At 40.5% G+C, this 26,195-nt stretch overlaps 1 protein-coding gene across 2 annotated transcripts in view; it reads left to right on the forward strand.

The window, feature by feature from the left end:
• Positions 1 to 26,195, forward strand: part of QRICH1 (glutamine rich 1) — a 54,149-nt gene that overhangs the window by 8,987 nt on the left and 18,967 nt on the right. For both annotated transcript variants that reach the window (XM_082847685.1, XM_082847686.1), the window contains exon 2: positions 2,886 to 3,215. In XM_082847685.1, the coding sequence (XP_082703811.1) occupies positions 2,907 to 3,215 (309 nt within the window). In that variant the 5' untranslated portion in view covers positions 2,886 to 2,906. The remainder of the gene's footprint in view (positions 1 to 2,885; positions 3,216 to 26,195) is intronic.

The following is a 26,195-nucleotide window of genomic DNA, read 5'->3' on the forward strand; positions in this document are numbered from 1 at the left end:
TCCTTAAGAGGGAAATTTCAATTGTGATGCTGTTATCAGAGGGAAGCTTTGACACATTCTGTGCCAGTGTGGTTAGTGACTGTTGGTTACCTATGCTGGAGTGGCCTGCTCTGAGTATGAAGTGCTTGTCCTTGATGCTCCTCCTACTCTATGTGCCATGGATATCATTGATAGCTTAATCTTGAAGTCTCATAGAAGGCCTTCTAATTTTCTGTCCTGAGAAAGATAACTGAGAGCCTCTGCAACGGAGAGAAGGGAGAACTGGGCAAGGGAGATGGTTAGAAGAGAGGTGACAGAGGGACAAACAAGTGTTAAATTTCCAAAGACAAGAGGCCATCAGCAGCAGCTTCACCTTGCACTCACTCCCCTGACCTGTACTTGCCTTTCTCTGTACTCTCTTGGTGCTTGGGGGTTTCCTAAGAGGCGGAGGCTTTCCCGAGAGTAGTGGTCTAGGCATTTTAGACAGGATAAGGTATATGTAGTATTCTTTATTTATGGAGAAATATATTTACAGTATATTATGGGCATCATAATAAAAGGTTTATTGCTGGGTCTATTCGCTTTGAAAGTACCTGAATATAATTTGTATACTATACTTAAACAGCCTGCCACAGAAATATTGCCGGTGTCAGTAAATTAATAGCAGTAAGGTTCATATTTTTCCTTTAGTCTCTTGCCCTGGATATATAGGGCTTTCCCCCCACCCCCAGGGTATAGATTAACTATTTACGAGGGAAAAGCATAACATTTTATGGTTGTAAGTTATAGATGTTACAGGAACAGAGTCATAATCCTTTTTGTTCCACATTGAATTCCAAGTGCAACAGATATATACAAAGTATCTACATGTATCAGCCATTCAGAGAGGACCAGGACACAGTCCTGTCTACTAGAATTTAGAGCCAGGTGGAAGATACATGATTACACACACACCTTATATCTGTTAACAGAAGACAACATCTGGGCAGTGAAAGAGAGACTGATATTTCTATTTCTAGTCAGATGGCTCAAGGAAACAAATCACTTTTCTAGACATTTGAGATTGACTGAGAGTCTTTTTTTGGCAAAGAGTTTCACTTGGTTTGTGTTACTTTCATATCCTGCCATTGCTTTTGTCCTGGAGGTGGTACTGGTCAAGAGAGTATGGTATGAAAGCAGCAGTGACAGGGCACTCAGCAGTTCATGGATAGATCGCATGGTTGTCTCCCAGGTGATTGAGAGCTACTATCCACCCTTGCAGATTAATTCTTTGTTTTTTAAGTTTTTATTTTATTTATCTTTTTTCGGCCGCGTTGCGTCTTCATTGCTGCGCGTGGGCTTTCTCTAGTTACAGGGGCTATTCTTTGTTGCGGTGCGCGGGCTTCTCATTGCGATGGCTTCTCTTGTTGCAGAGCACGGGCTCTAGGCACAGGGGCTTCAGTAGTTGCAGCACGTGGGCTCAGTAGTTGTAGCTCTCAGGCTCTAGAGCACAGGCTCAGTAGTTGTGGCGCATGGGCTTATTTGCTCCAAGGCATGTGGGATCTTCCCGGACCAGGGCTCGAACCCCTGTCCCCTGCATTAGCAGGAGGATCCTTAACCACTGCGCCACCAGGGAAGTCCCCAGATTAATTCTTAAGGCAAATACCCTGACGAAAAACTTGCAGAATTGATTTTTGAAGTGACCTAGTTATTTAAGGTACTATTCAATTTTCTCCCCCCACTTACCTTTAATAGAATTAGTTAATAATTATGTGGCACTGTATATATGTCAGGTACTTTTCTAAGTGCTTTACATATATTTAATTCTCAAGTCAACTTTTCGACGTAAATGCTATTTTAATTCCTATTTTATAGACAAAACTAAAGTTAACTGACTTGTCCAGGGTAACACAGCAAAGGAGAGTTCCAGCTGGGTTTTTTTTTAAAATAAATTTATTTTATTTATTTTTATTTTTGGCTGCGTTGGGTCTTTGTTGCTGCGTGCCGGCTTTCTCTAGTTGCGGCAAGTGAGGGCTACTCTTTGTTGTGGCGCGCGGGCTTCTCATTGCGGTGGCTTCCCTTGTTGCAGAGCACATGCTCCAGGCGCGCGGGCCTCAGTAGTTGTGGCACGTGGGCTTCAGTAGTTGTGGCTCACGGGCTCTAGAGTGCAGGCTCAGCAGCTGTGGTGCACGGGTTTAGTTGCTCCGTGGCATGTGGGATCTTCCCAGACCAGGGCTCGAACCTGTGTCTCCTGCATTGGCAGGCAGATTCTTAACTTCTGTGCCACCAGGGAAGCCCTCGAGCTGGGTTTTAAACCCAGGAAGCCTGGCTCCAAAATCCATGCTTTTAACCAGTAAGCTATGCAGCAAAAGAATGTGAGCAGTATATATAGCAAATGGGATTTTTGGTGTTTCTGGTTGGAAATGAACACATCCCTTGTCTCCAGGATCTTGCCACAGCTAGGTGGCATACGTGTCCCTTCACTGTAAAACATAGTTGGCAGTGGAAATAGAACATGTTGGTAGGAATCCTGGCTCCTACCTTCCTTGGTAGTCCTCTCTGATGGTCACAGAGCAGTGTTGCATGTGACTTTTATTGTCCAGTGCTTGGCTCTGCAGAGAAGATGGGATTGGCCTAGTGCTGGGTGGAGAGTGTATTTGCAGCTCGTTTCATCCATTACTGTGACACATGCTTTTGTTTTTTGTTTTCAGTGTGATAGTTTGATTTAAGAAATGTTTGTGGAAACAATTTTCAGATGCCATTAACTGAAAAAAAATAAGGTTATTTAATAAAATCTTACTTTGGATTCCAGATGTATACAACTGCCCTGAATATTCCACACTGATGCAAGAGTGATTGCTCTGTGCATTTCAGTATGTTAAAACAGTGGCATAGTTTTGACTTCTGTCCATTTATTTTATTTCTAGGAACCCTAAGGACTCTGCAATATGAATAATTCTCTGGAGAACACCATCTCCTTTGAAGAGTACATCCGAGTGAAGGCGCGGTCTGTCCCGCAACACAGGATGAAGGAATTTCTGGACTCGCTAGCCTCTAAGGGGCCAGAAGCCCTTCAGGAGTTCCAGCAGACGGCCACCACTACCATGGTGTACCAACAGGGTGGGAACTGCATTTACACAGACAGCACCGAAGTGGCCGGGTCTTTGCTTGAACTTGCCTGTCCAGTCACCACCAGTGTTCAGCCACAAACCCAGCAAGAACAGCAGATCCAGGTTCAACAGCCACAGCAGGTTCAGGTAAAAGGGAGATAAGTGTTGGTGCATCCTATTGAATAGACTTTATTTGCCATCAGGGTTTTGGTTAGTAGAGCATCACGTCTATATACAGATGTCAGAGATTATTTTCACCAAGGGGAGTGTTCTGTTTTTTTTTGAAACATTTTATCTTACACAAGGGCTTTCATAGTTAACATAGACTAAAAATATTTGCAACTACTGTAAACTTAAGAGGCTACAGATACTTGCCATTTGCTTTGGAGAACTGAACAGTATAGAAATTAAGAGGTCTTTTGGGACTGGATTTGGATGTGTCACGCTGTGTGTGACTGAAGCTCCCCTTCTGTCTGTGTCACCCTGAGCAGATCAAGAACATAGGAGGGCTAATCTTACCTCATTACTAAAAGCATGATATTTGGAACTTTTTTTTTAAATGGAAAGGCTCTTATTCATGTAGTTGTATGGTTCCATGACTCAACGTCACCTGTAAATTTCTAGGCCTTCATTTGATATTTATAAGCCTCAAGAAATAATGCTAATTGATAATATGCTTACTGAAAGAGGAGAAACTTAATACATTTGCCGAGAAGGTAAGTTTTCCTCTTTAGGGGTCCTTGTGTGAAACTAAAGCTATCCTACAGTCACAAATGGTGCTTTCTTGCTACTGTCTATTGTGGTTGCATTTCACTTTGCCCTCCATGACTTCCACCAAGAGAATAGGAAAGGGAGTAGAACATGATGGAGAGGCAAGAGTGTGAAGAGGTACGTTTGGTGAGGTAGAAGGTTTTGCCCCTTAGCAGTGTAGGTGAGTATATTGGAAGGACCTGGGCTTTGGAGTTGCATTCCTGGGTTTAAATTTTTTTTTTTTTTTTTTTGCGGTACGCGGGCCTCTCACTGTTGTGGCCTCTCCCGTTGAGGAGCACAGGCTCTGGACACGCAGGCTCAGCGGCCATGGCTCACAGGCCTAGCAGCTCCATGGCATGTGGGATCTTCCCGGACCGGGGCACGAACCTGTGTCCCCAGCATCGGCAGGCGGACTCTCAACCGCTGCGCCACCAGGGAAGCCCCCTGGATTTAAATTTGATCTGACGTTTTATTTCTTGATATTTTCTTAATCTTTTTAGTGCTAGTTTTTTCATCTGTCAGTAGGGATAATACTATTTAGTGAGACTGAGATAACAAGAAAGCATCTGGCATATGGAGGGATGCAGTTGTTTATTACAGTCTCTATAAGGAAGGAGGGGTACAGGAAAGGCACAAAGATAAGGCCTGACTTCAGTTGAAGAAATTTTTCTTTTTTTTACTGCTTGGATCTTCTTTTTCGTAAGATTAAACTAGTTTGGGATTTGAGTTTAAAGTGTTTTTTTGAGACTTTACGTTCAAGATAGCTAATTGAGATCACCTATTAGTATCATCATTTTTCCCAAACCCCTTGTAAATGGAAGAAAAAATAAAATAATAAATCCATGAGATAGGTTCAATATGGTGGACTCATAAGAACACATATTTTCCCATCCTCAGTGACTGAAAAGATACTTAAAAATTTTTTTTTTCTAGCAGTGCTGGGAAAAAAAAAATGCCATCAAAAAACCACTAAATCTTAACTTTTAAAAATTGTGAATCATGGGGCTTCCCTGGTGGGGAAGCCCGCAACGGGAGAGGCCACAACGGGAGAGCTCCACAACGGGAGAGGCCACAACAGTGAGAGGCCCGTGTACCGCAAAAAAAAAAAAAAAAAAAAAAAAAAAATTGTGAATCACTATATTTTACACCTGTAACTTATAAAATTGTACAGCAACTAAACTTCACTAAAAATAATAAATAGGGAATGATTTTTTTTTTTAAACCCAGTAAATCTGAGGAATTGCTGCAAGAGAGAAAGCAAACAGAATCAGGTGATAGAGGAATTCCTCTAAGAGAGAAACTTTTAGGAAAGGTGGAGCAGTTCTCAGGGTCCCCTAATCCGAGAAGTAAAGAATACAAAGAGTAGAAGGCTCCTCTGGGGACCCATGTGTTGGGAGTTGACCAAGGACTTTAAAACATATACACACTCATGTGTCTGCATATATTATGAGTAGATACCAGGTATAGGATGAAAATGACTCTGCTGATCAGTGAGGAAAGGATGTATTCCATTAGTGCAGTAAGGCAGTCTACTCCTCTTTTGGAAATAGATACCTCTTATAATACAGATAAGGTCCAGATGGGTTAAAGGTCAGATAACAAGAAAACAATGAACTATGAAAAGGCAGTATAGAAAATTTTTGTAATTTTACGTTGTGGAAAGCCTTCCTAAGGAAAGAAGTAAACTCTGAGATAGCTTTTCCCAATCTTTTTTTACCCTGAAAGAATCTTTGAACTATTTTCAGGTCTCAGGGGACCCCTGCATAAAAATTACTATATTTACAGCCCATGGAATGTTAGCTTGATCAGCAAGTGGTATAATAATTCAATAATAATTATCAGTGCTCTTTTGGTAAGAATCATATTTTTTTTCTATGGGTCTACATTTTAGCCAACCTGTTAGGCTACTTTTTTTGTTGTTTTTTTTTTGTTTTTTTGCTTTTGCGGTACACGGGCCTCTCACTGTTGCGGCCTCTCCCATTGCGGAGCACAGGCTCCGGACGCGCAGGCTCAGCGGCCATGGCTCATGGGCCCAGCCGCTCCGCGGCACGTGGGATCTTCCCAGACCGGGGCACGAACCCGCGTCCCCTGCGTCGGCAGGTGGACTCTCAACCACTGCGCCACGAGGGAATAGGCTACTTTTTATGTGTGGTTCCCTTTCCCACACAGGTTATCAATTTTAATTCAAGTTATTTGTGTAGATAGAGGAAACCTCATTTTTTTCCTTTAAAAAAAAATTTCCTAGTTGAGGGGTTTTTTTTTTTTGCTTTATTCAAGTAGTTCTAAAAAATCTTACCACAAATTTCTACCGTACAAGTTGCCGAGATATGGTTTGTGGTATATGATATGTGCAAGAGTAGTTTTTATCCCCTTTATTTAAAATTAAAAATGACCTTTTAGGGAATTCCCTGGCGGTCCAGTGGTTAGGACTCCACACTTTCACTGCCAAGGGCCCAGGTTTGATCCCTAGTCAGGAAACTAAGCTCCCACAAGCCGCGTAGCGTGACTGGGAAAAAAAAAAAAAAAAGACCTTTTAGCCAAGCATTCGTGGACCAAAGTTTAGTTAAGCCTAGCTTACCTTTCCTGAGACTAATTTTTCTTTCCGTTTCATAAATTTAAAAAAATCTTAAGACAAATATATTTTCATAATAACTGGCTTAAGCCAAATGGAATTTAATTTTTCTAAAAGTTGGCTTTGTAGATTTAATTTAAATAAAGATTTTAAGTTGTTATTAATATTACATGAAAGTTGACAATGTTAATAAATCTAAAGCTATCAAAATCATAAGCCAGGAAATTCCCTGGCAGTCCAGTGATTCGGACTTGGCGCTTCCAGTGCAGGGGACCCAGGTTCAGTCCCTGGTGGGGATCCTGCAAGTTGCGCAGCGTGGCCAAAAACAAAAACCTAAGTGTCTTAAATACAATAAAAACTTGTTTTAAAAAAAAAGTCATAAGCCAGACAATATCAGTAAATATATGGCTAAAGATACAACTTTATATAAGACTTCGGAAAAACGTTTTCTGAGTGACAGAAAATATGGGCCTAGCAGTTACAATTATTTTATACACATGTTTCTTGATCTGTTTTATAGGTCTGTATATTCTTTCTTTAAAGGTATAATTTTTTTTTTAAATTTTATTTATTTATTTTTGGCTGCATTGGGTCTTCCTTGCTGTGTGCGGGCTTTCTCTAGTTGCGGTGAGTGGGGCCTACTGTTCATTGCAGTGCGCGGGCTTCTCATTGCGGTGGCTTGTCTTGTGGAGCACGGGCTGTAGGGCATACAGGCTTCAGTAGTTATGGTGCGTGGGCTCTAGAGCACAGGCTCAATAGTTGTGGCGCACGGGCATGTGGGATCTTCCCGGACCAGGGCTCAAACCCGTGTCCCCTGCATTGGCAGACGGATTCTTAACCACTGTGCCACCAGGGAAGTCCTAAAGGTATAATTTTTGAAACTAAAAATAGCACGTGAGGTATAGGGAGGTTAAATCATCTTCTGATAGCTAGCGTTTGCACCCAAGCTGTCTTAACTCAAGCCTGTGCTCCTAACTAGTGTTTCTAATACACAAGGAACTTAAAAAATAGGAAAAAAAAATGATCTAGTGGAAAAATGAACAAAGGATATAAATAGATCGTTCATGGGGGAGGAAATACAGATTGTGCTAGTAAGTATGTCAAAAGATGCTTCATGCTTCTGGTGATTATGGAAGTGTAAGTTTTTAAAATGAAATATGTTTTATTTATTAGGTAGGAAGACAGTTATAAAGATTTCACCCAGGGTAGCAAGCGTATAAGAGGATAAATTAGTGTGATTTTCTTGAGATTGAATTTGGCAATACTTGTTGCGTACCTTTGGCCTTGCATTTGTGTTCACAGATAAATGTGTATATAAGGATATTCACTGCCACGTTGCTTATAGTAGTAACACTGGAAACAAGTCAATCTTTCAGTAAGGGAAATGGCAAATAATGATACAACTGTAGTATGTTGTCCTGTACAGCCAGAAGAATGAGGTAGATCTGTGTATATTGACAGAGCAGGATGTTTAACAGATTATAGAGTGTCAAAACCAGTTTAGTATCACTGGCTTTTAACATATGTAGAATGTAGTGGTCCTTAAATAGTAGTAATAAAGCCCAAAACAGTAATTGGGCGGTGTAGTGGGGTACTAAGGAGAAGTGCTTGAATTTTTTTTTTTTATTAAACATGAACTACTTTTGTAATTAAAAAAAAATGTTGCTTGGGAATATTTTGCTTTGAATTTGTACAGGACAATGATTCTTAACCTTTTTTCCCCTGTCCCAGACATCTCCATATGTTTGTGTTTATGTATGAAGCCCTTTGCTACATGTTTAGGTACAGCATTGAACAAGACAGAAAGCTCCCTGACCTTGTGGAACATACATTATAGCTGGGAGGGGTTAGATGATATATAAGATTTTTAAAAATCTTGTTATATAGTGATAAATGCAAAGGAGAAAAACAAAGCAGATGGGGGTGGCCAGGGTAAGCCTTAATATGCTGGTGACTTTTGAGTTAAGACCAAAGAGAGCTGGTGAATGAGCCATATGGTTATCTGAGGAAAGAGCGTTCCAAATCAGAAAGCCCTAAGGTGGGAGCCTGCTTATTTGAAAAACGGCAGAATGGCTGTGTAACTAGAGTGCACTGAGTGAAAGGATGAGACTAGAGAGGTGACGTGTACACTGAAATATGGAGCTGAACAGACCTGCCTTCTCAATTCAAATGTTAAAAGGCTCTTTGGCTCATAGTATTGCTTTTCAACCTAACCCTTTTGATAAGTGTAAAATTATGCCTATATTAATGTTATTTGAAATTTCAAAACAATTTATTACCTTGAAGGCAGAGAGTTTTCTAAGTTGCTTTTTTAAAAAATTGCGGTAAAATTAGATTGCTTTTTTAAAACCATCTGTCGCCATCCCAGAGAGTTTGTTCTGTCCCCAAGAATTTCTCATCTTTCCAGCCTAGAAGCAGCCACATAGCTTGTTAGATTTGACAAAGTAATAATATCCTTAGAACAATGTTAGTGAATTGATGGGAGACAAAGGTCTGTGTCAGAAGTTAATTAGAGTAGCTGTCTGAATAAAACTCACTGTGTCCATTTACTCTCTGCTACTACCACACTCACACTTTTGGCCCCCAAATGTGTGTTTTTTTCCCCCACAATGACCAATTCTTCACACCAGCTGGCTGGCCTGATGGTGAATTCTAGGAGTCCGGTTTCACTTAGCACCCATAGAATTTCTTGTTTCTTCTCTGTACTTCTATAAGGCAGGAACTGAGGCTTCTTACAAGGCTGGTTCGTCAGCCTGGTCCTGCTAAGTGAAGGATGCTTTGGGGAAGGAGATTTCTCAGCACTTGATTCTTTTGTTGCTAGAGGTAAAGGTCTCAAGCCTTCAGTGGATCAAAGTACAATTCTTCCTCATTTGTCATCCCAACTTATGTCCCTCTTCCTCTTTTTGCTGTTGCACATTCCCTCTGTGCTGGGGCAGTCAGTCCCTAACCTCTCACCTCAGTGTAGAATTGCTGAGAGTGAGGAAGGAGGTAATCAAGAGCCAGATTGCCCTTAGACAAACATGAGTTTGATCTGCCTCTGATTCTTTAGATATATCGTTATAGACAAGTGACGTAACCACTTTGAGTCGTTTCCTTATCTACGTCATGGAAATAAAAGAATTTATGTTGTAGTTACTTTGAGGATTCCATAAAATGCTAAGTCCTAAGTAAACAGCACGTAGTAAGCCCTCAATAAATAAATAAGAGCCACTGTTGTTTTCTTCTTCCTCTCCTTCTCATTAGTGCCATTCATACCTAGGGCCCCATTTGCTTTTCAAACATTTGAAAAGTAAGTATCCAGACAAATATTTAGAACAAGTATTCCTACTGTGTTGGCAGTTTGCCATTTTTGCTTTTTTTTTTAAAAAAAACATAATGTTACAGATGCAGTTCAGATCTCTAATACCCCTCTGTATATCTTTCTCTCCCAAGGTAAATACTATTTTAAAGTTTTCAACTTGTTTTGATATCTTTTGTATCCATCTGAGTTTTGGGTTTTAGAGAATGTGTCTTGGAGGCTGCACAGCCAGGAACAGGACTCAGGTCACATTGCTAGCCTGCCTTGGCAAAGACCTTCAGCCACACTCCTGGGCACAGGTCCTTGTCCTACCATAGTCTCTCAATGGGATTTATGCCATCCTGTTCCATTTCTGCCGCAATCTTCCACTCTCACCAGAAAATGGAGGTTGTGGTTCCTGCTGCCTCATGTTGCTCCATTTTGAGTCCAGATTTCGTGCAGTGTGTCTAATTTGGGAAGCCTTGGTCACATGCCTGCACTCTAGCTGCAGGAGAGGTTGGGACAGTGATTCCAGCTTCTGCCTTGGGGAGGCAGAAGTCATAATGTGGTGTATTCTGCAAACAAGGGTTTGCAGCCAAAAACAGGACTGAAATCAGCTGTTCTCTCACTGGCACTTTGTGGGCTGATTGGGGTCCTGATCATCACTTCAGATTGGTAGACTGTTCATTGCCACCTTTTCTGGCCCTTCATGTCCAGTCTTTTTTTTTTTTTTTTTTTATAATTTTATTGAAGTATAGTTAATTTACAGTGTGTTAATTTCTGCTATACAGCAGAGTGACTCAGTTATACATATATATATTCTTTTTCATATTCTTTTTCCTTTGGCTGCGTTGGGTCTTCGTTGCCGTGTGCTGGCTTTCTCTAGTTAAGGTGAGCAGGGGCTACTCTTCGTTGCACAGGCTTCTCATTCTGGTGGCTTCTCTTGTTGCAGAGCATGGGCTCTAGTCGCGTGGGCTCAGTAGTTGTGGCTTGTGGGCTCTAGAACGCAGGCTCAGTAGTTGTGGCGCACAGGCTTAGTTGCCCTGCAGCATGTGGGATCTTCCCGGACCAGGGATCGAACCCGTGTCCCCTGCATTGGCAGGCGGATTTTTTCTTTTTTTTTTTTTTTTTTTGTGGTACACGGGCCTCTCACTGTTGCGGCCTCTCCCATCACGGAGCACAGGCTCCAGACGCATAGGCTCAGCAGCCATGGCTCACGGGCCCAGCCGCTCCGCGGCATGTGGGATCTTCCCAGACCAGGGCACGAACCCGTGTTCCCTGCATCGGCAGGTGGACTCTCAACCACTGCGCCACCAGGGAAGCCCGGCAGGCGGATTCTTAACCACTGCACCACCAGGGAAGTTCCCGTATTTTTTTCCATTATGGTTTGTCACAGAATATTGAATATAGTTCCCTGTGCTGTACAGTAGGACCTTGTTGTTTACCTGTCCTATATATAATAGTTTATATCTGCTAATCCCAAACTCCCAATACTTCCCTCTCCCACCCCCTCCTCCCCCTTGGCAGCCACAGTCTGTTCTCTATGTCTGTGAGTCTGTTTCTGTTTTGTAGATAAGTTCATTTGTGTCATACTTTAGATTCCACATATAAGTGCTATATATTGTATTTGTCTTCCTCTTTCTTGATTTACTTCCCTTAGTATGATAATCTCTAGGTCCATCCATGTTGCTGCAAATGGTATTATTTCATTCTTTTTAATGGCTGAGTAGTATTCCATTGTGTGTGTGTGTGTGTGTGTGTGTGTGTGTGTGTGTGTGTGTGTGTGTGTGTGTACACCACATCTTTTTTATCCATTTATCTGTCAGTGGACATGTCCAGTCTTCTACCCACATTTAAATCTCTTCCCTCACCATATCTACATTCATTTGTACAATAAGAGTTTGGTAAATGTTTGATAGTTGGATAAAGATTTTACCACTTTCAGAAGAGCTTTTTTTTTTTTTTTTTTTTTTTTTTTTTTTGCGGTACGCGGGCCTCTCACTGCTGTGGCCCCTCCCGCTGCGGAGCACAGGCTCCGGACGCGCAGGCCCAGCGGCCGTGGCTCATGGTCGCAACCGCTCCGTGGCATGTGGGATCCTCCTGGACCGGGGCACTAACCCGTATCCCCTGCATCAGCAGGTGGACTCTCAACCACTGTGCCACCAGGGAAGTCCCAGAAGAGCATTTTTTGAACAGTGAAATTGTACCAAGGTTTTGCTGACTAGTTGTTAAAAGGCACAGATATGTTTGGATCCCAAGTGCTTAGTGGGGTCTTCTGGCACATTGAGCACTGTTCTCAGTAGTTCCTCCTCAGTGAGACTCAGAATATGAAATAGAATGTAAGCTACATATGTTATTCTAAATTTTCTAGTAGCCTCTTTTATAAAAGGGGGAAAAATGGTGAAATTGACTTGTTAAAATCACATTTTATTTAAACTAACATTATTTCAACATGTACTCAGTCTTACATTATTGATGAACGATTTTACCATTTTTTTTGGCACAAATCTTTGAAATCTGATTGTGCTTTGAACTTGTAAGCACATTGTAATTTGGACTAACCACATTTTAAGTGATTGCTAAGTACATGTAACTAATGGATATTGGACCAAAATTGTTTATGAGGTGGAATTCAGAAATTGACCCAGCACACTCACCCAGTTTATTCTTGTTTAAATAAAATACTGGTTTTATACTCAAAGTAGCCAAAAACAAAATAAAGCAAAAAAAAAATCCAAAAATGGTATTAGATATGTATTTTTTTTAGTGTCAGTGATTGTTTGGAAGAAAAGATTCCTAAGAGGGGTAATATATATATTACTTCATGGTTTCTCATTGTTCCTTAGTTGGAGTACTTAGTCCTTCTGTTGTGTTGAGCTCTGTATTGCTTAGGTTCTGAATGACAGAGGAAAAGGAAATAGATTATTCATCTGCAAACAGGTTAGGAACCTAGACAAGTGAGGTCCAATAAAACTTATACACTAATGGTTATCAGACTATAGGGTACATTAGAATCACCTTGAAGGTTTCTTAAAACAAAAATGGCTCCCCCCTCCCAATTCTAATTCAGTTGGTCTGGGGTCACTCCTGAGAATTTGCATGCCCCTTGCCCCCCAGTTTTATTGAGATATAATTGACATGCAGCACTGTGTAAGTTTAAGGTGTAGAGCTCAATGATTTGATTTACATAGATTGTGAAATGGTAACCACAGCAAGTTTAGTTAATATCTGTCATCTCATATACAGAAAAAGAAAAGAATATTTTTTCCTTTGTGATGAGAACTCAAGGATTTACTCTCTTTTTTTTTTTTAAATTTCATTTATTTATTTTTGGCTGTGTTGGGTCTTCCTTTCTGTGCGAGGGCTTTCTCTAGTTGCGGCAAGCGGGGGCCACTCTTCATCGCGGTGCGTGGGCCTCTCACTGTCGCGGCCTCTCTTTTTGCGGAGCACAGGCTCCAGACGTGCAGGCTCAGTAGTTGTGGCTCACGGGCCCAGTTGCTCCGCAGCATGTGGGATCTTCTCAGACCAGGGCTCGAACCCGTGTCCCCTGCATTGGCAGGCAGACTCTCAACCACTGCGCCACCAAGGAAGCCCAGGGATTTACTCTCTTAACTTTCATGTTCACCATATAGCAATCTTAACTATAGTTATCATGTTGTGCTTTATATCCCTAGTACTTAGTTATCTTATGACTGGAAGTTTGTACCTTTTGACCACCTTCATCCAATTCCTCCTCCCTCTGCCCCCTGCCTCTTGTAGCCACAAATCTGATCTCTTTTTCTGAGTTTGGTTGGGGTTTTGTTTGTTTTTTACATTTTACATATATTGTAAATGAGATCATGTGGTACTTGTCTTTCTCTGTCTGATTTATTTCACTTAGCATAATGCCCTCAGCATCCATCCACGTTGTCACAAAGGGCAGAATTTCCTCCCTTTTTATGGCTGAATAATATCCATGGTATGTATATATATTCCAGAACTTCTTTATCCATTCATCCATTGATGGACGCTTAGATTGTTCCCATCTCTTGGCCATTGTAAATAATGCTGCTTTGAATATGGGGATGCAGATCTCTCTTCAACAGTCTTTTCGTTTCCAGAGAATGTGCATTTTTAACAAATTCCAGGTTGATGCTGATGCTGCTGAGCTGTGGACCACATTCAGACATACTTTCTGAAAAACTTATGTACTCAGTCAAATAAAGAATCTAGGAAAGAAGTCATGAGAACAAAAGAAACAGAAGCAGCTCAGAGTTGAGATCGAAATCCCAGTCTGTACAGAAGACCCAGAATGCAGTCTGTCCAGGTTGAAATAGGAAGTCAGAATGCTCAAGAAGAAAGTAATTAGCACTGTACTTACTATGTGATCAAGAACGCAGAAGTATAGTTATTTAGAGTATATCTCTTCTGATCAACAGGGGGAAAAAAGCAATTAAAAACTCTGGAAAAGGTGGTGGGGAGAGCTGAATGAGAAGTAACGATTCAAATGTGAAAGGAACTTGAAATATAATGTGATTTATGAGGGATTGATAGAAGGTAAGAAACAGTGCTTTTGGAAACAGTGAAACCAAATTCATTCCCCTAGAAATGTCTCCCTCCTCCATTGATGTATCACTTTTCTAGCATATACATGTCTTTGGGATGATCTTTTTCCTTTTTGTATTTCTTTAGAATCCTTTTAGATCTAGGCTTAAGTTTCAAACTGCCTTTTTTTCTTTAATTTTTTGTTTAGTTATCAGTTTGTTTTCTGTGACAATTTACCTAGATATTTTAACCTTGAAAATTAAATAGTTAATAAAGCACAATACCAACCTCTGAATGCCTTTCTTAGATTTTTGTCTTTTCTTTCTTTTTTTTTAAAGAGGAATCTTGTAGGAGCTTTGTTTTTTTGAAAATAAATTTATTTATGGCTGCATTGGGTTTTCATTGCTGTGCACAGGCTTTCTCTAGTTGTGGCGAGCAGGGGGCTGCTCTTCGTTGCAGTGTGCAGGCTTCTCTTGTTGTGGAGCACGGGCTGTAGGCGCGTGAGCTTCTGTAGTTTTGGCACACAGGCTTCAGTAGTTGTGGCTTGCGGGCTCTACAGCACAGGCTCAGCAGTTGTGGTGCACGGGCTTAGTTGCTCTGTAGCACGTGGGATCTTCCCAGACCAGGGCTCGAACCCGTGTCCCCTGCATTGGCAGGTGGATTATTAACCACTGCACCACCAGGGAAGTCCCTAGGAGCTTTCTTAGTGTGAAGCAATACTCAGAGTTCAGCTATTCCTTCAATTCACTTTTTTAAAAAAATTTATTTATTTAATTAATTTATTTTTGTCTGTGTTGGGTCTTCGTTGCTGCATGCGAGCTTTCTGTAGGTGCGGTGAGCGGGGGCAGCTCTTCGTTGCAGTGTGTGGGCTTCTCACTGCGGTGGCTTCTCTTGTTGCCGAGCACAGGCTCTTGGCACGTGGGCTCTAGAGCACAGGCTCGGTAGTTGTGGCACACGGGCTTAGTTGCTCTGCGGCACGTGGGATCTTCCTGGACCAGGGCTCAAACCTGTGTCCCCTGCATTGTCAGGCGGATTCGTGATCACTGCGCCACCAGGGAAGCCCCCTTCAATTCACTTTTAATTTTCTTTCCTCCTAAGTTAAAGTAAAATTTAAAAAAAAATTTTTTTTTTTACTCCACTAAGGTTACAGATTTTCACTATGACTATGCAGTAATTATCTAACCGGATAAAGTTGTTTTTATATAAATAAAAAATATGAAGGAGGTTAATACAAATAACGTTTAATTTCTTATTGACTTATCCTTATGGGTAAAGGTTATAAACACATAATTGATACCTTATCCAATATCTTGACATTGGTAAGGAAATGTCAGAAAGTGCTTTAACTTTTACTCCCCTAATTTTAACTTCTAACTACTTTGGATATAAAGTGGCATCAGATTATTTGTACCTGTTTGTTCTGTAGTGAGGGGTAAATGCCTTCAGTTCTGATTCCTTAGTATTTTTGCTAACTTATTTCTTTTGGAAGATTGAATATTGATAAATTGTTTCTAAGAAAAGTCAATTTAAAGAGATACAGTAAATGAATGAACTACAATAACCAGATTTTTGACATCTTGTTTTTAAGCAAGTAATAATATAGTTTAAAAACATACTCTGTTGGGACTTCCCTGGTGGCACAGTGGTTAAGAATCTGCCTGCCAGTGCAGGGGACACGGGTTCGAGCCCTGGTCCGGGAAGATCCCACATGCCTTTGAGCAACTAAGCCCGTGCACCACAACTGCTGAGCCTGCGCTCTAGAGTCCACAAGCCACAACTGCTGACCCCGTGTGCCACAATGAATGAAGCCCGCGCGCCTAGAGCCTGTGCTCTGCAACAAGAGAAGCCACCTCAATGAGAAGCCCGCACACCTCAACGAAGAGTAGCCCCCGCTCTCTGCAACTAGAGAAAAGCCCGCGCACAACGATGAAGACCCCACTCAGTCCAAACAAACAAACAAAAAAACCCCATACTATGTGTTTAACTCTACAACAGTGGTTCTTAAAGAGTAGGTCAGGGACTGGTAGTCCCCAACTCCCTTTCAGGGTTCCTCAGAGTTAAGGCTGTTTTTTTTAAAAACTAATTGATTGATTGATTGACTGCATTGGGTCTTTGTTGCTGTGCGGGCTTTCTCTAGTTGCGGCGAGCAGGGGCTACTCTTTGTTGCGGTGCGTGGGCTTCTCATTGCAGTGGCTTCTCTTTGTTGTGGACCACAGGCTCTAAGGCACTTGGGCTCAGTAGTTGTGGCTCGTGGGCTCTAGAGTGCAGGCTCAGTAGTTGTGGCGCACGGGCTTAGTTGCTCCACAGCATGTGGGATATTCCTGGACTAGGGCTCAAACCCGTGTCCCTTCCGTTGGCAGGCAGATTCTTAAACACTGTGCCACCAGGGAAGTCCAAGGCTGTTTTTATTATAATATGAAGATTTTTTTTGCCTTTTTCACTCTCGTTCTCTCATGAGTATACAGTGGAGTTTTGCAGGGGCCATGTATGATGTGTCACAATAGATTGAATGCAGAAGCAAGTATGAGAATGCAGTTGTCTTCAGTTAAGTCAGCCATTAAAGAGATTTGCAGAGATGTAAAATAATGCAGTGATTATTATAAATTTTTTGTTTCGGCAAATAAAGTTATTTTTCATAAGAATATGTTATTTATGTTGACATTTATATTGATTTATGCAGTGATTTTTTTTGGAATTTTTGAATTTTATTTTTTTATACAGCAGGTTCTTATCAGTTATCCATTTTATACATGTTACTGTATATATGTCAATCCCAATCTCCCAGTTCATCACACCACCACCACCACCCCACCCCCCGCACCACTTTCCCCCCTTGGTGTCTATATGTTTGTTCTCTACATCTGTGTCTCTATTTCTGCCCTGCAAACCGGTTCATCTGTACCATTTTTCTAGGTTCCATATATATGCGTTAATATACTATATTTGTTTTTCTCTTTCTGACTTACTTCACTCTGTATGACAGTCTCTAGATCCATCCACGTCTCTACAGATGACCCAATTTCGTTCCATTTTATGGCTGAGTAATAGTCCATTGTATATATATACCACATCTTCTAATTCTTCTTTATCCATTAGTCTGTCGATGGGCATTTAGGTTGCTTCCATGTCCTGGCTATTGTAAATAGTTCTGCAATGAACATTGGGTGCATGTGTCTTTTTGAATTATGTTTTTCTCTGGGTAGATGCCCAGTAGTGAGATTGCTAGTTCATACGGTAATTCTATTTTTAGCTTTTTAAGGAACCTCCATACTGTTCTCCATGGTGGCTGTATCAATTTACATTACCACCAACAGTGCAAGAGGGTTCCCTTTTCTCCATACCCTCTCCAGCATTTGTTGTTTGTAGATTTTCTGATGATGCCCATTCTAACTGGTGTGAGATGATACCTCATTGTAGTTTTGATTTGCATTTCTCTAATAATTAGTGATGTTGAGCTGCTTTTTTTTTTTTTTTTTTTTTTTTTTGCTGTACGCGGGCCTCTCACTGCTGTGGCCTCTCCCGTTGCGGAGCACAGGCTCCAGACGCGCAGGCTCAGCGGCCATGGCTCACGGGCCCAGCCGCTCTGCGGCATGTGGGATCCTCCCGGACCAGGGCACGAACCCACGTCCCCTGCATTGGCAGGCGGACCCTCAACCACTGCGCCACCAGGGAAGCCCTGTTGAGCAGCTTTTCATGTGCTTCTTGGCCATCTTTATGGCCATTTCTTTGGAGAAATGTCTATTTAGGTCTTCTGCCCATTTTTGGATTGGGTTTTTGTTTTTTTTTTAAATATTGAGCTGCATGAGCAGTTTTTGGAGATTAATCCTTTGTCTGTTGATTCATTTGCAAGTATTTTCTCCCATTTCGTCTCGTTTGTAGTTTCCTTTGCTGTGCAAAAGCTTTTAAGTTTCATTAGGTCCCATTTGTTTATTTTTGTTTTTATTTTCATTACTCTAGGAGGTGGATCAAAAAAGATCTTGCTGTGATTTATGTCAAAGAGTGTTCTTCCTATGTTTTCCTCTAAGAGTTTTATAGTGTCCGGTCTTACATTTAGGTCTCTAATCCATTTTGAGTTTATTTTTGTGTATGGTGTTAGGGAGTGTCTAATTTCATTCTTTTACATGTAGCTGTCCAGTTTTCCCAGCACCACTTATTGAAGAGACTGTCTTTTCTCCATTGTATATTCTTGCCTCCTTTGTCATAGATTAGTTGACCATAGGTGTGTGGGTTTATCTCTGGGCTTTCTATCCTGTTCCATTGATCTATATTTCTGTTTTTGTGCCAGTACCATATTGTCTTGATTACTGTAGCCTTGCAGTATAGTCTGAAGTCAGAGAGTCTGATTCCTCCAGCACTGTTTTTTTCCCCTCAAGACTGCTTTGGCTATTTGGGGTCTTTTGTGTCTCCATACAAATTTTAAGATTTTTTGTTCTAGTTTTGTAAAAAATGCCACTGGTTAATTTGATAGGGATTGCATTGAATCTGCAGATTGCTTTGGATAGTATAGTCATTTTCACAATATTGATTCTTCCAGTCAGAGAACATGGTATATCTCTCCATCTGTTTGTGTCATCTTTGATTTCTTTTTTTTTTAATTAATTAATTAATTAATTAATTTTTGGTTGCATTGGGTCTTCGTTGCTGACTGCAGGCTCTCTAGTTGCAGCAAGTAGGGGCTACTCTTTGTTGTGGTGCGCTAGCTTCTTATTGCGGTGGCTCTTCTTTGTTGCAGAGCATGGGCTCTAGGTGCACGGGCTTCGGTAGTTGTGGCTCGCAGGCTCTAGAGCGCTGGCTCAGTAGTTGTAGTGCATGGGCTTAGTTGCTCTGTGGCATGTGGTATCTTCCCAGACCAGGGCTTGAGCCCACATCCCCTGCATTGGCAGGCAGATTCTTAACCACTGCACCACCAGGGAAGCCTCATCGTTGATTTCTTTCATCAGTGTCTTATAGTTTTCTGAGTATAGGTCTTTTACCTCCTTAGGTGGTTTTTTCCCTAGATATTTTATTCTTTTTGTTGCAGTGGTGAATGGGATTGTTTCCTTAATTTCTCTTTCTGATCTTTCATTGTTAGTGTATAGGAATGCAAGAGATTTTTGTGTATTAATTTTGTATCCTGCAGCTTTACCAAATTCATTGATTAGCTATAGTAGCTTTCTGGTGGCATCTTTAGGATTCTCTATGTATAGTATCATGTCATCTGCAAACTGTGACAGTTTTACTTCTTTTCCAATTTGTTTTCCTTTTATTTCTTTTTCTTCTCTGAGTGCCGTGGCTAGGACTTGCAAAACTGTGTTGAATAATAGTGGTGAGAGTGGACATCCTTGTCTTGTTCCTGATCTCAGAGGAAATGCTTTCAGCTTTTCACCATTCAGAATGATGTTTGCTGTGGCTTTGTCGTATATGGCCTTTATTATGTTGAGGTAGGTTCCCTCTGTGCCCACTTTCTGGAGAGTTTTTGTCATAAATGGGTGTTGAATTTTGTCAAAAGCTTTTTCTGCATCTCTTGACATGATCTTATGGGTTTTATTCTTTACTTTGTTAATATGGTATATTACATTGATTGATCTGCATATATTGAAGAATCCTTGCATCCCTGGCATAAATCTCACTTGATCATGGTGTATGATCCTTTTAATGTGTTGTTGGATTCTGTTTGCTAGTATTTTGTTGAGGATTTTTGCATCTATATTCATCAGTGATATTGGTCTCTAATTTTCTTTTTATGTAGTATCTTTGTCTGGTTTTTGTATCAGAGATGGTGGTGGCCTCATAGAATGAGTTTGGGAGTGTTCCTTCCTCTGCAATTTTTTGGAAGAGTTTGAGAAGGATGAGTGTTAGCTCTTCTCTAAATGTTTGATAGAATTCACTGGTGAAGCCATCTGGTCCTGGACTTTTGTTTGTTGGAAGATTTTTAATCACAGTTTCAATTTCATTACTTGTGACTGGTCATATTTTCTATTTCTTCCTGATTCATTCTTGGAAGATTATACCTTTCTAAGGATTTGTCAGTTTCTTCCAGGTTGTCCATTTTATTGACATAGAGTTGCTTATAATAGTCTCTTATGATGCTTTGTATTTCTGCCTTGTCCGTTGTAACTCCTTTTTCATTTCTAATTTTCTTGATTTGAGTCCTCTCTCTCTTTTGCTTGATGAGTCTGGCTAAAGGTTTATCAATTTTCTTTATCTTCTCAAAGAACCAGCTTTTGGTTTTATTGATCTTTGCTATTATTTTCTTTGTTTTTATTTCATTTATTTCTGCTCTGATCTTTATGATTTCTTTCCTTCAACTAACTTTGGGTTTTGTTTGTTCTTCTTTCTCTCGTTCCTTTAGGTGAAAGTTTAGATTGTTTATTTGAGATTTTTCTTGTTTGTTGAGGCAGGCTTGTATTGCTATAAACTTCCCTCTTAGAACTGCTTTTGCTGCATCCCATAGGTTTTGGATCGTCATGTTTTCATTGTCATTTGTCTCTAGGTATTTTTTGATTTCCTCTTTGATTTCTTCAGTAATCTCTTGGTTATTTAGTAATGTATTCTTTAGCCTCCATGTGTTTGTGTTTTTTACATTTTTTCCCCTGTAATGAATTTCTAATCTCATAGCATTGTGGTCAGAAAAGATGCTTGATATGATTTCAGTTTTCTTAAATTTACCAAGGCTTGATTTTTGATGCAAGATGTGATCTATCCTGGAGAATGTTCCATGTGCCCTTGAGAAGGAAAGTGTAATTTGCGGTTTTTGGATGCAATGTCCTGTAAATATCAATTAAATCTATCTGGTCTATTGTGTTATTTAAACCTTATGTTTCCTTATTAATTTTCTGCCTGGATGATCTGTCCATTGGTGTAAGTGAGGTGTTAAAGTCCCCCACTATTATTGTGTTACTGTCGATTTCCTCTTTTATAGCTGTTAGCAGTTGTTTTATGTATTGTGGTGCTACTGTGTTGGGTGCATATATATTTATAATTGTTATGTCTTCTTCTTGGAATGATCCCTTGATCATTATGTAGTGTCCTTCCTTGTCTCTTGTAACATTCTTTATTTTAAAGTGTATTTCATCTGATATGAGTATTGCTACTCCAGCTTTCTTTTGATTTCCATTTTCATGGAATATCTTTTTCCATCCCCTCACTTTCAGTTTGTATGTGTCCCTAGGTCTGAAGTGGGTCTTTTGTAGACAGCATATATATGGGTCTTGTTTTTGCATCCATTCAGCGACCCTGTGTCTTTTGGTTGGAGCATTTAATCCATTCACATTTAAGGAAATTATCAATATGTATTGATAATTTGATAATTTGATAATGTATAATATATATTATAATATTTTATATATAATATATATAATATAATAATGTATAATATATATTATAATATTTTATATATAATATATATAATATAATTTGATAATTTGATAATGTATGTTCCTATTACCATTTTCGTAATTGTTTGGGGTTTGTTTTTTTTTGTGGTACACGGGCCTCTCACTGTTGTGGCCTCTCCCATTGCGGAGCACAGGCTCCGGACGCGCAGGCTCAGCGGCCATGGCTCACAGGCCCAGCCACTCCGCAGCATGTGGGATCTTCCCGGACCGGGGCACGAACCTGTGTCCCCTGCATCCGCAGGCAGACTCTCAACCACTGCGCCACCAGGGAAGCCCTTGGGTTTGTTTTTGTAGGTGCTTTTATTTTCTTGTGTTTCCCGCTTAGAGAAGTTCCTTTAGCATTTGCTGTAGAGCTGGTTTGATGGTGCTGAATTCTCTTAGCTTTTGCTTGTCTGTAAAGCTTTTGATTTCTCCATCAAATCTGAATGAGATCCTTGCCAGCTCGAGTTATCTTGGTTGTAGGTTCTTCTCTTTCATCACTTTAAATATGTCATGCCACTCCCTTCTGGCTTGTAGAGTTTCTGCTGAGAAATCAGCTGTTAACCTTATGGAAGTTCCCTTGTATGTTATTTGTTGTTTTTGCCTTGCTGCTTTCAATAATTTTTCTTTGTCTTTAATTTTTACCAATTTGATGGTAAAAACCTTGGTGTGTTTCTCTTTGGGTGTATCCTACCTGAGACTCTCTGCACTTCCTAGACTTGGGTAGATATTTCCTTTCCTGTGTTAGGGAAGTTTTCGACTATAATCTCTTCAGATATTTTCTCAGCTCCTTTCTCTCTTTTCTCCTTCTGGGACCCCTATAATGTGAATGTTATTGTGTTTAATGTTGTCCCAAAGGTCTCTTAGGTTGTCTTCATTTCTTTTCATTCTTTTTTCTTTATTCTGTTCTGTCGCAGTGAATTCCACCATTCTGTCTTCCAGGTCACTTATCTGTTGTTCTGCCTCAGTTATTTTGCTATTGATTCCTTTTAGTGTATTTTTCATTTCAGTTATTGTATTGTTCATCTCTGTTTGTTCTTAATTCTTCTAGGTCTTTGTTGAACATTTCTTGCATCTTCTCGATCTTTGCCTCCATTCTTTTTCCAAGGTCCTGGGTCATGTTCACTATCATTATTCTGAATTCTTTCTCTGGAAGGTTTCCTATCTCCACTTCATTTAGTTGTTTTTCTGGGGTTTTATCTTGTTCCTTCATCTGGTACAAAGTCCTCTGCCTTTTCATTTTGTCTATCTTTCTGTGAATGTGGTTTTTCTTCCACAGGCTGCAGAATTGTAGTTCTTCTTGCTTCTGCTCTATGTGGTGATTTTTAATGAATTAATATTTTTCTAAGTTTCCTAGTTTAATTTTCTTATACAGCAAGAATTGTTATCTATGCTCGTGTAAAGAAAAGCTTTTTGGGGTTGGTCCTCAATCATTTTTTGAAAGGGTGCTGAGACCAAAGAGCTTGAAAACTGCTTTTTTGTAGTAATTGGCTTCACCATTTCCTCTAGTCCTTGGTATAAAGCACTGATTCTCCATCTTGAGCATGCATCAGTCACCTGGAAGACTTGTTAAGATACAGATTGCTGGGCCCATTCCTAGAGTTTCTGGTTTAATAGTTCTGAGCTGGGACCTGAAAGTTTGTATTTCTGATAATTGCCAGTGTGATGATGATGTTGGCCTGGAAACTACATTTTGAGACTCACTGGTGTAAAGAAATACTGCTTATGAGGAAGAAAACCTACTTTTTGAACATCTACTATGTGTCAGTAAACATTATTTTATGCTCATGACAACTCTGTAAGGAGGTAGGCATTCTCCCCCTTTTTATTGTACCTCAGGAAACTGAAACTTAGAGGACTCACAGCCAGGAAAGTACATCATCACTTCAAGTTTGTTCACTTAAAGTCTGTTCATAAGGCCTGTGCTCTTTTTTTTTTTAATATTTATTTATTTGTTTATTTGGCTGCGCCAGGTCTTAGTTGTGGCACATGGGATCTTCATTGCACCATGTGGGATCTTCATTGCAGCACACGGAATCTTTTAGTTGTGAGATGCGGGCTCTTTAGTTGTGGCATGCTAACTGTTTGTTGTGGCATGTGGTATCTAGTTCTCTGACCAGGGAATGAGCCCAGACCCCCTGCATTGGGAGCGTGGAGTCTTAGCCACTGGACCACCAGGGAAGTCCCAAGGCCTATGCTCTTTACACAGCCTCTTCCTTGCTTTTTTTTTTTTTTTTTTAAATCAGTAGTGGCTTTAATGAGATGTAATTCTCATATCAAATAATTCAGTCATTTCCATGTAAAGCGTGCAACTTAGTAGTTTTTAGTCTATTCACAGAGTTGTGCAGCCATTACCACATCAATTTTAGAACATTCTCATCACCTCCAGAAAGAAACCCTGTAGCCATTAGCAGTTACTTCATATTTTCCCCAGTCCCTGTGTCCTGGACAACCACTAATCTACTTTCTATTTCTATAGATTTGCCTGTTTTGGACATTCATATTAATGGAATGATACAATATGTAGTCTTTTGTGACTGACTTCATTTAGCATAATGTTTTCAGGGTTCATCTGTGTTGTAGCATTTTATCAAAACTTTATGTTTTTCTTACTAAACAACATGCTGTTGTATGGAAGTACTACATTTTATTTATCCATCAGTTGATAGATATTTGGGTTGTTTCCACTTTTTGGTTATTTTAAATAATGCTGTTATTAACATTCATGTCCAAGTTCTTTTTTAAAATATTTATCTATTAATTTCTTTATTTGGCCACGTTGGGTCTTAGTTGTGCATATGGTATCTTTCGTTGTGGCGTGCAGGCTATCCATTGTGGCACCTGGGCTCAGTAGTTGCGGCACGTGGGATCTTGAGCTCATGGGCTCGGTTGCCTTGCCACATGTGGGGTCATAGTTTCCTGACCAGGGATCGAACCCACGTCCCCTGCATTGGAAGGCAGATTCTTAACCACTGGACTATCAGGGAAGTCCCTCATGTCCAAGTTTTTACATGAGTATAGTTTCTGTTTCTCTTGAGTATATAACTAGGAGTGAAACTGCTAGGTCATATGGTGTGGTTTTCATATCTTTGTCATATGCTATGTTTAACCTTTTGATGATCTGCCAGACTTTTGTTTGTTTGTTTTTTAAAGTATGTTATAAATTTATTTATTTTTATTTTTGGCTGAATTGGGTCTTTGTTGCTGTGTGTGGGCGTTCTCTAGTTGTGGCTTGCGGGCTCAGTAGTTGTGGCGTATGGGCTTAGTTGCTCCACGGCATGTGGGATCTTCCTGGACCAGGGCTCAAACTTGTGTCCCCTGCATTGGCAGGCAGATTGTTAACCACTGCGCCACCAGGGTAGTCCCTGCCAGACTTTTTTCCAAAGCAGCTACACCATTTTACATTCCCACCAGCAGTGTATGAGAATTCCAGTTTTTTCACATCCTTGCCAACATTTGTTATCTTATTTATTTATTTATTTATTTTTGGTTGTGTTGGGTCTTCCTTGCTGTGCGTGGGCTTTCTCTGGTTGCAGCGAGTGGGGGCTAACTCTGTTGCAGTGCGCAGGTTTCTCATTGGGGTGGCTTCTCTTGTTGCAAAGCATAGCTCAGGCTGTAGTTGTGTGGGCTTTTGTCGTTGTGGCTCACAGGCTGTAGAGCGCAGGCTCAGCAGTTGTGGCACATGGGCTGAGTTGCTCCGCGGCATGTGGGATCTTCCCGGATCAGGGCTTGAATCCTCGTCCTCTGCATTGGCAGGCGGATTGTTAACCACTGTGCCACCAGGGAAGTCCCTGTTATCTTTTATTATTTTTTAAAAAACTTTTTTTTTAATTGTATTTTTTGGCCGTGCCACACGTCATGTGGGGTCTGGGTTCTCCGACCAGGGATGGAACCCATGCCCCTGCATTGGAAGCGTGGAGTCTTAACCACTGGACTTCCAGGGAAGTCCCTATTATCTTTTTTTTTTTATTATAGTCAACCTCCTGGGTTTAAATGGTATCTCATTTTGCTTTTGATTTTCATTTCCCTGACGGCTAACAATGTTAAGTAACTTGTCATGTGCTTACCGGCCATTTGCTTATCTTCTTGGGAGAAGTGTCTGTTCAGATCCTCTCCCATTTTTTGTGTATGTTGTGAGGATGAGGTCCAACTTCATTCTTTTTACATAGATAGCCAGTTGTCCCAGCACCATCTTTGGTTATCTTTTGTGATGTATATAATCACTGATCTACCTTCTTATTTTATACCTTCCTCCTTCCTACATGAGCTCAGAGTAATTTTTTTTTTAATTTATTTATGTAGGCCGCACTGGGTCTTAGTTGCTGCACGTGGCATCTTCGTTGTGGCATGTGGACTTTTAGTTGCGATATGTGGGCTTCTTAGTTGTGGCATGCAAACTCAGTTGCGACATGCATATGAGATCTAGTTCCCCAAACAGGGATTGAACCCAGGCCTCCTGTATTGGGAGCGTGGATTCTTACCCACTGGACCACCAGGGAAGTCCGAGTTCAGAGTAATTTAGGTATGTGTGTCTGATGGAAAAACCTTTTCTTTTTTAAAATTACATACTATACGTAGCATCTTTTCGTGCTGTTTTGTATGCTGAAGTAACTGCAATAAGACATGAGCTGCATTATTATCAGAAATGC

This window comes from Leucopleurus acutus (assembly GCF_964270905.1).
Source record: "Leucopleurus acutus genome assembly, chromosome: 10".
Classification (NCBI taxonomy): Eukaryota; Metazoa; Chordata; class Mammalia; order Artiodactyla; family Delphinidae; genus Leucopleurus; species Leucopleurus acutus.